The sequence below is a fragment of the Phalaenopsis equestris genome, unplaced genomic scaffold (assembly GCF_001263595.1).
Source record: "Phalaenopsis equestris unplaced genomic scaffold, ASM126359v1 Scaffold000618, whole genome shotgun sequence".
Classification (NCBI taxonomy): Eukaryota; Viridiplantae; Streptophyta; class Magnoliopsida; order Asparagales; family Orchidaceae; genus Phalaenopsis; species Phalaenopsis equestris.
Window position 1 is genome coordinate 310,451 of NW_018165058.1, and position 10,755 is coordinate 321,205.

Below are 10,755 nucleotides of genomic sequence, written 5' to 3' on the forward strand. Positions count from 1 at the left end.
AAGAGCTTATATGATCCTAAACTTTGAATTTGGAATCTCTCTTATCCAAGATTTGGAATACTCGATCATGTAAATTTCTTGATGACAACAGATTTAAAGCAAAATTCACGAACGTAAATGCAAGGCCAAAGCCCATAACCTATTGGCATAAGTTTATTATCTCAACTAATAGGTTAAGGTGGACTATATTATTTTGTAATATTTACAGGTCTCAAACTCATAACCTCTTACTTCGAAGCACAATCTCTCAATTAATGGATTAGGAGTGGCTTCTGTTAACATGCTATATTTGAATAAGACATAACAAAATAAAAATTTTAAAAATAAAGAGAGATACCCGTCGATGGAGTGGCTCATTTATTACGACCGAATTGATTCCATTCTAACCACGAATCTATGTGGAAGTGTATCCTTATAAAAATAAAATAACAACAAAACGCCCACAAAGCTAGGGTTTTAGCGAAAGGAGGACTTGGCATTACCTGCCACACGCGATGGAGCTGAAAATCCGGAGAGAATAGGAGCTTGAGGAGGCGGATATTGAGCAGATACCCGTCGATGGTGTCGTGCTTCGTGATGGGATCACGAAATCGAACCCGGGAGTCGTACATGGAGGGATCGATTCCCTGCTCGTCGAAGAGATGGGGGAGGTCGTCGTACAGGAAATCGATTAGGTCGTTCAAGTTAGAGGCCTCCGCATCGCCTTTGGGCGCGCTTTGTTCCACGAAGCTTCTCTGCACAGCGCACTTCAACGGGCCGGCAAATTTGGAAATTGAGAGCGTCGACTGTTTGGGGAATGCCTTCGGCTGCCGCAAGGCGGCTGAGATGGCCGGAATTTGCCTGATATGTTGGCCGGAGAAGGTTGCCTTCATGTTAGTGGCCCCCAGACTTCTTTGATATTTTTTGTTTCCATGGGATTATTATTCCAGCGCTTATAACCTTATCCGCCAGAACTGAGCTTGCGGCTGGGCAAGGGGCACGCCGCACAGTGTTGCCGTGTAAGTTCGTTGAAATACCGATGAAATTATTATATGTTAAATTATCTTATAAGAAAAAAAAACTATTAAAATAATATTAAATAATATGATCATATTATTTTTAAAATGCAGACGATGTATTTCATAAGTTAAGTCGTCATCCACCTCCACATCCACGCACCAACCACGCTTCACCGCTACATCCACGTCCTTCAACTCAATGCATAAACAATATAAGTCAATATCAACCAAATGTACATAATTAGTTATCAAACGAAAGCACCTCTTTGCACATGAATACAAGGCATTGAACATGCATTTGAAAGAGGCAGTAATTTTGCCAATCAAGAATGTAAAAGAGCAAGCATAAAACCGAAATCCAACATCAACGAAAACCAACACCCATTTTTAAGTCATACCACATGAGATTCTGAAAAATCCCCAAATTCCAATATCAACCAAAAATAAATTAACCATAAGTAATTGTCAAATCAAAAATTGCAAAATTATTGAACACAGCCGTCATTAATCAATGGGATGGGGAACTGCCGCACAAAGAAAACCACAAATTTCTTGGATATTATAAACCTTTTTACAAAATCAAAAGTCACAGAAATGTTAGGTTACAGATTACCAAGTAACAAGAATAAAAATTTGCAAAACTAAATTCCAGGGCATTAAAAGACTTTTGCAAGACCAAAAGCCAATTAGGATACAGAATACCCGGAACGAAAAAAAAGAACCACACAGAGGAACAACAGCAAAGCCACATCCATGAAATTTTCAACCATATAGTCATTTCCAAAAACAAAAACAATAACTTAGTTAAGATAAGGATTACGCAGCAAGAAGAGGCATCACATCACAGAAGAACCATCAGACGATAAGAAAACACTAGAACAAGAAGACACCACACAAAGAAGAAGACACCACACCAAGAAGGCACCATAGCAAGAAGGTACCAGAGAAACCCTATCCGTGAGAATCTCGCGAGAGAGAGATGAGAACTCACCTTATCTGTGGCAATCACACAAGAGAGAGAGGCAATCTTATCTATGAGAATCGAGAGAGAGAGAGAGAGAGAAGATTTTAGGGGAAGTATCGCGAGAGGGAGAGGATCGCGGGAGAGAAGCGCACTGCTAAGGCAAGACGAGAGAACGAACTGTCATGATGAGGAGAGGGGCAACTGGGTCGCGAATAAGGAACACGGGCCACGGAGGCATGCCCACGGTCGCGTTCCCTTCTACTTTTACTATAAGTCGCCCTGGTGCTGCCACGAGTGGAACGCGGGCCACGAAGGCATGCCCACGATCGAGTTCCTTCGACTTTTACTATAAGTCGCCCTGGTGCTGCCACGAGTAGGGCCCAATTCGCAACGAGCCTTTCATGAATAGAATATATATATATATGAAACAAATTTAAAGATCATTACAAAACAACAGGTTAAAGTACACTCAAAATAATTAACACGACATAGCAAAAATTCATTTAAGAGAAATTTATTGCTTTGCAGAGGTGCAAAATAAATACAAATAGAATAGAAAGATGCCAAACTACAAGAAGAAACAAAAATAAAAAATACCTGATATGCAGAAGTGCCTGCGCCAAATATAAACTCTGAAGAGAAGTCATCTCTGCTGTATAGTGCGAGGATCTTCAAACCAACCACCAAAGCAGACTCATAAAACATTAAAAGCAACAAACCTAAGATCATGAGACTCCTCCAAAGCTCCATTTTTTTATGGTTTTCGAGGGCTGCTCTTCACTGTCGCCATTCCTGCCTCTTTATACTGAACATTCCAGATCGCTGCTTCTTTTCTTCGGCATAAAAATTTAATAAAACGAATTCTAGGCTATCTGATTTTTGTTTTTGCACAAAGGAATTAAATGGCTACAACAGCATTCTGTAAGGTTTCTTTCAAAACGTACTATGGGGGAGGGGGACAACTAGATCAGGCATTAGCTTTATTAATATATTAATTCGCCAAATGATTAATAGCACTAATCATTTATTCTTTATTAAATTTTATCGTAAACTGCATTCCAAAATTCATTTATTTTTGCACAAATTATTCTCAGAGCATCACGCTTTGATTGTTAATTATCAAGTCTCGTTTTTAACGTTGGGGTATTAAGGTTTAGAGGTTTGGTAGTGTTACTCTTTTCTGAATATTGGAAAGGAAGTCTTCATTCTGCTCCCGATGATGTAGACATCATTGTCGAGCCTCGTTAAATCTCTGTGTATTCTTCAGGATTTGTGTAGATTTCTGTTTTTCTTCGCCCTAATTTCTCAACAAGTAGTTTATGAAAGGATTCATGTGCATTCCCTGTACCTACGAAAGCAGAGCTTCTCACGTTTTTTCACTTTGGGATATTTCTCCGGTTTTGCTCGTGGGTAGTTAAGAAATTTATTGTATAAAAAGAAATAACAAGATGTAAGAAAATCAAATAAAATTGTTAACAAATAGTGATAGTGAAATAATACTTCAGTAAAAGTTTAAGTAATCTGAATGATTCAATGCTGTTTTATACACATAGAAATGTGGTATGTTTGAGTCAGACTCATGAACATGTGAAGCAAGTTAATAAGTCAATTTGAATCAAACCCGTTTCAAGTGTTTGTTCAGCAAGAGCTGTAGATGAGACATCAACAGCTTATCAGTATGTCATGGGTACAAAAAGTCTCTTGACTGATTTGAGCAACTTGAAAGTTTGCCTGATAAGTAAATTTAGCTGTGATTTGCAGCTAATCTGACACGTGTTTAGCTCAGTATTTTGTCCATTCATAGTTCCTGTAATCGAGTTGAGTTGAGTCAAATATGTCATGGATTGAACTTGGCTTGGTCAAATCATAATTTGTACTTGTATAATTCCAGCTTGAGCCGAACTTTCACATATATGTTCATATTTTGATTTCCTATATTTTTTAATGATTATACTTGAATATGATTCTATTTTGATAAACCTTGCCCTTATCAATTATTTCTCATAACACTAAACCTGATTCTTCTCAATAGCATTCAATTTAAATGTGTCCCTCTTAAGTTAATTTATATCCATGAATCCTATAGTTTAATTTATAGAAAATTTTTGCATAAAGTCATAATGCTCCAAAATTTAGGTTGAACTTAATGAATGTGGCCCATTTTTCATCTTTCTCCTTTATTAGGGGGACCAACAGTTAAAAGCACCATTGCTTTGTAGCAAGGCACATGGAGTATTCTTGGTTGGGAATTATAACTAATGCAAAATTCACATCAAATTGCATCAATATTAAACATTTTAATAAATTTTTCTTTCAAAATTTTAAATTTTAAGAATTTAAAATTCGTTGATTTGGTTTTAGTCAGAGCAATTTTCTTCTAAAGCATTTTGAAAATAAGTTTTGATTTGAACGAACAATGTGAGAGTAAAAATTCCTTCATTTGCAAGTTTACTCTAAGATTTCATAATTATATATGAATTTGTACATAAAAATATGTTAAACCAAATCTCTTAGAGGACCGACCTAGAGGGGTGAACAACCTATATTAGACTGGCGACCCAACCTGGATGGCTGACCTAGCCTAAACGACCAAGCCCGGGTAGTCAGCCCAGCATAGAAAATTGACCCGACCTGAACAACTCAGCCTGGATGACTGAACCAGCCTGGTCGACCGACAAAGGAACTACCAACCTAGCCTGGACGATTGACTCAACTTGGACGATTGATAGCCATTGACACACATATGTAAAATACTTAAACTAACTTGCACAACCCTCATTAAAGCAGAGTTAGAAATTTAATATATTCATATTGTACCGCATCATTTATAAATAAGGGATTATTTAATGTAAGGGGACTTTTAGGCCCTCTCTTCCTCATGTATTCATAAAGATTGGATTATTTAAAAATACCCACAAGAGCCTACAAATGGCTCAGTTTACCCCAGATGGCCAAGTCAGTGTGCACTCCTCCCTCTATCTCTACGCTCCCCAATATTTGTCTCTACTCTCTCTATCTTTCACTCTTTTATCTTACACTCTATTCTTTGGGTGTGATTCATAGACAAATCAAAATTCAACAAACTTGTAAAACAACTCATAGTTCCTTCGATATATTATGATGATTTTATTCATAGATTGGAATAAAAGGACGAATGATGCGAATACTTTTCTTGCTTAATATGTATTTCAATTTAATGAAATTAAGAAAATTTTATTGATTCAAATATTTTTTGTGACTAGAAAAAACATGATTGGATATAACTCAAATGTCATTTTAGGACTTAGAATAAGCAAAATTTTTTGTTGGACATTGACATGTAAGAAGTTGAAGGGCACTGTTCGATCATGATTTATTCATGAATCACACCCAAAAAATAGAGCATATGAGAGAGAGAGAGAGAGAAATGGGCACTAATTTAGAGGAATGAATAGATCATCATTAATAGAGAAAATGATATCACGTGTGAATATACATATATTCTCTTATGTATATTAGAGGAGAGAAATGGACACTAATTTAGACGAATGAAAGATCATCATTAATAGAGAAAATGATATCATGTGTGAATATACATATATTCTCTTATGTATATTAGACTGTATATATTATTATATGTATTTTACATATGTGGGGGTGTTGCTACCCACAGCAGCTAGCCACTTCCTCACCATTGATCTCGGACCAGCACTCAGCTTCAGGCCGCACTTTGCTCGAGCATCTATTGCTCCCGTCCTCTCTCTGTCTCCCACTCTCCCTATGGTCTCAAAAATCCTGCATCTCCCAATCTCATCCCTCACCAGCGAAGTCTCCCTCCGACGAACAGTTTCTCTTCGGCAATCTCTCATCTAAGTTCCCCTCTCGTCTCGTTACTACTCGCTAGTCCCACATCCTTCCCTCTCCCAGTTCTTCCTACCGCAAACCAAGCAGCTCCTCGCGTTCTCTCCCACGTCATCTCCTCCCTGTCTCTTCCAGTGTTTCTCCCGTCCCCATAGCATAGAGCCCGCAAACTTCCTTTGCAATAGTTCTCTCCAACGACCCTTCCGGTGAACTGCACTTTACACAGCAATCGATAAAGGGAGATAAAAAAGGAATACTTACTTATTTACCTCTATCTCAATATGGGTGTTACAGAATAATTTGGTAAAAGAAAATAAAAAAAATTAAATGTATATATAAATCTACAATTGATAATCTTTGCATTAACATGAGATCGTTCGGTAGGCTCTGTCGGGTTCAAGTGGCTGGTCGGTTGAAGCTATTAGTCGGTTGGTTGAATCTTTGATCGGTCTGTCCTCAATGGTTGATCGCCTTCAGTACTCTATCATTTGTCTTTGTACACTGCTCCAAGTGAATTGGGTTGATGGATTTTCATGAATCATGTGTTGTATATTTTAATTGTTGGTGAGTCCTTTTTGACCATGCTTCCTTTGATCTGTCGGATTTCCACAAAATTTGTGTTGATATATTTTTTATACATATTTAGTTCTTCGATTCTCTAACTTTTTAATAGTTATGTTGCAATAAGAATAATAGAATTTAAGATAAAAAAGAACAGTATTTATGATTACTTAATGGTGCAATAATTAGGCCCCTTTAAATCTCATGCTTGTGATTTCTGTATAAACGAAGTAAGGGGTGCATTTCTTCACATCTTTCTTTGATTTTCCTTCCCAATCTTTTTGAGTTTCGGACACTAGGATGGTTAACGAATCGCTATCCATGGATGAGAAGTTCGGAAAAATCGCTTATCAGATGACCTTTGAAGTTCTGAAGCGAGAGGTTAGCTCCTAACTAGAGGCGGGGCAGAGGCTAATGGTGATCGCTAGGAAACAGCTGATGCCTAACCAGGAGGATCAGGTGGGATCCCAGGTTCTTCCCTTGGACACCGTGGTGAGATGTGAGCAGAATGGGAGATCATAAGAGGTAGAGTCGTCAGGAAGGAGCTCCTAAGGTGGAAGGGAGTAGCCACCCTCAGAAATAGCTGGTCAACTTGTCAGTTCTGGCTCGTATTTCAACACTAGGAGTGGAGAAAACAATTGTGAGAACTGTGCATCAGGCTCTTATACCTTGATTGCACCTGGCGAACAAGGTGTTGTCAGTCTTCCTCTGTCAGTTGAAGGACAACCAACTGGTGAGTGAGGATTCTCTTTTATTTCTTTAGGTTAGAAACAAAACTTGGATACAAAGAATGTCTGCTGGATGAATTTATTTTTTCTGAACCTTATTTTATATTATTTTTTAATTTAGATGATCTGATCACCAAAGCGACGATCATTGATTCTCCTTCGACGATGATGGGTGTAGATGTAATCAGCAAGGTCAACGTGAACCAAGGTTTTACTAAGGGCACCTCGCATCAAGTCGGGGCTGAAGGTGGTCGCCCAAATGATTCAGGGGAAGTCCAGGCAAAGGCAGCCATAAAGTTAAAACCTTCCCGTTCGAAGAAGCATCGGTTGTATGGAATAGAGAATTCCTTCCTCTGGGTAATTGGATTTCCCCAGATTGAGGATAAACATTTGTGGGCTAATCAAGCTCACATTCACACTTCCACTCACACACATAAACCACATTACACTTACACACACTTCCCCATGAAAATTGAAATCAAATTTCCAAAGAATTCCCATAAATCAAAAAGTAAAGCCCAAAATCAACCATCATGATCAATTTCAAAAGTCTACAATGATAAATTCAAGCTAATCGCCACGAATTTCAAGAAGCCCAAAAAGTCCACTAAATTCAAGCCCAAGCCCACCAACCGACAACCAAATCCAAATTAAATAAAATAAAATAAAGACTCTCATGACATAACTTAAGCCATCTTATCACATTAAAGATTAACCAAACATAAGATGTAAAGTTTCATGATTTAATTGTCCAAATTTGAGCTTATGACCAAGTGACATAAAAAGTCCAAAAATCTAGTTAATCCATTTTCAAGCAAGCCACCAAGCCACATGCAAGCCAACAAGCCATGCCAAAGCTACATGCAAGCCACCCACCACTTTTAGCCTAATCAACCCATCTTTTTGAATTTGCCAAAAAAGTTGTTAACCATTCCCATGACACACTCAAAACTAAGCTAAACCCAAATCTTCATGACTAAGATTTGTCCACCCAAGCCCTCATGAAGTCCAATTCTCATGACAAGTGAGTACAACTCATTTTACGCAAAGACCAAAAGTACACAAAATGAGCTAAGTTCACTCTCTTCCAAATTAAGTCAAAGCTCACATGACCTCTAAATGCAACAAAAATATATAATAAAATAAATAAAATAAAAATATATATATCAAGCTCACATTACATGAAATGATAAAATAATAAAAATAAAATAATAATAATAATAATAATAAAATAATAACAAATATATAAAATATTAAAGAATAATAGAAAGAAAAAAAATTTAAAATAAACTAACATGATGTTCTTTTTCAAGCTCATGATTTCATATAAGAGAGGTTGGTTTTTTTTTATTAGTACAACACTTTTTCCACTTAAATCTCATTCTTCATTCTCTCCAACTAAGCCCACATCTCGAAGTTCAAACTTCGAAGGCTGGTAAATGAATCCAAGTTCAAAATTTCAGAAGATTAAAAAATTGAGACTTACAATTCAACAATGGAGTGTCATGAAAAGGGTTTTGATAAGAGATTTGACCATCCCAAGAAGGACGGTTTACCCAAATGACTTAGAGTTGATGATTATTGAAGAGCTATGGGTTAAAATTAAGGTAAAATTAAAGGGTTTTAAATGGGATGGATGAGCTTAATTGCTTGAAGAAGTTAAATTTGGAGGTATGGATTGGAAAAATTAATTTGAAAGTTTGATCTTTGAGTTGAAGGATTCCTAAAGTAAGGGGTAGAGTCGGATAGAAAAGATTTTTAGATGGAGGTGAAAACCCTAATTTTGACATAAGCCTAAACTCTATAAGGAGCCTAAATGAGTATATTAACTTAAAATTTAGGAATATCACCCCCAGTCAAGATGTCCATAATTTTCCATTGTTCTGATTGTACTCGTATGCTTCAACTATGAACCAATTTTATAGCCAGAAATCTCCACATAGCACAATAGTAATGACAAATGGAGGGTTTTCTTAGTTAAAATTTTTCAGTGTGAAGTCATGCAAGAATGCTCTCCATGCAAAATTTCACATAAAAATTATCTGATAGCTATTGAAACTTATTTCATTCTATCATATATTGATAATAAACCAAATGTAACTCATATCATTAAATTCCAAGCTCTACAATGACCCATAGAGAAAATGATAACTTTGGAGCCTAAAAATAAGAATTTCAAAACATTCTCTTATCGAGTTATATTTTGATCTAACTTTAAGATTTAATTGAAGTTGATTATATTTGATTTTCATTTCCATGCTTTATTACGTTTGTTCTAAATATTTTAGTTAAGTGAAGGGTTGACAAAAAGTGAGGTTAACAAATGGACATCTAATTTGTGTGGTGGATTGTTCAAAGTACAGTGCACATATTTATGTTGGTCGAAGTGACCACCAGTTCTACAAATATAAGCTCTGGTATTCTTTTAGTTTATATTTTTGATTGAGGATTGATATTTTAATTTGATTAAAGATTTGAAGTTTCAAATTTGTGAGCTTTAGTGTTTCCTATCAATAATATCCACCGAAGGCTCACAGTGAGGATTTAATTCACCTAAACACATTATGTTGGAAAACCTTGCAGATTCACGTCCAACCAAAGAGTTTAATATGGTGATTAGATCGAGATAAAAAATCGTCCAACCAAAGAGTTTAATATGGTGATTGAGTTTAATATGGTGATTAGATCGAGATAAAAAATCATAAGGGTTCATATCTAATCCTTAGAGCCAATCAAAAAGAAAATACTTAGTTCCACTAGAGAAATTGATTTGATTTGTTTTGGTTTGTTTGATTTTAATTTGTGATATATTATGTTATGTTGTTTTGTTTTGTGGTTAGCATACTAGGACACATTAGGAAGGAAAGTGGATCATAATTTCAACCAAAGAGATGTGCAAGGGCGACTAATATAAGATAAAAAATACGGGAAATGGTATCTATCATGAAAATTAGTTAAGGGTGTATTTGGGGCGGCTTGTTTTGAAAATGCCAGCGTTTGAAAAGCTTATTTTAAATCGTTGCTTACGTGTTTAATTAACTCGGGCTGCAGGTCGAGCCCCAGCGTCCCGCGTTTCCTTTTTCAGTTGACGCAGTTGCCCTCGTTTCTAAGCGGAGACGGAGGGGTGAGGACGGAAGAAGGTTGGGTGGGGGAAATGGAGCGGATGAAACTTTGGATGACATGTTTCTGTGAGAGAGACCAAATGCCGTACCAGATCGGGGGGACGGTGATGTTGGCGGTGAGGTCGGGATAGGGTTCTGGTGAGATGTGGGAGGACATGGAGGTGTTTGGGAAGAGATGAGGCCATGGACGCCAGGGTGCGGCGGGAGAGATTGTGACGGAGAGGAGGAAGAGGGTGGGGATTATAAGCCGCATTGTTTGGCGTGCAGGGCAGCTGTGGTGAGGGAGAAGGGAGGTTTTATAAAAGGTTTTTTGGATGAAGGTGAAATGGATATTTTTTATATTATGTTATTATACACTCTATTTTATTCTTTATTCATATTTGATTTTACTGTTTCCATCATATTAAAATATACAATATTTTATAATTTGAAGTAATTAAAATACTGGAATGTTATATTAAAAATTAAATTGTAAATATATATATATATATATATATATATACATGATAAATGTATATATGTGTCTTTTTTATTGTAGAGAT

General features: G+C 36.6%; 1 protein-coding gene across 1 annotated transcript in view; it reads right to left on the minus strand.

Annotated features, from left to right (window-relative positions):
• LOC110029974 overlaps window positions 1-1,003 on the minus strand; it is a 21,797-nt gene extending 20,794 nt beyond the window's left edge. Inside the window, exon 1 of the mRNA XM_020732488.1 lies at window positions 483-1,003. Within this exon, the coding sequence (XP_020588147.1) occupies window positions 483-872 (390 nt within the window). The 5' untranslated portion in view covers window positions 873-1,003. The remainder of the gene's footprint in view (window positions 1-482) is intronic.
• Between the last annotated feature and the right edge of the window lie 9,752 nt (window positions 1,004-10,755).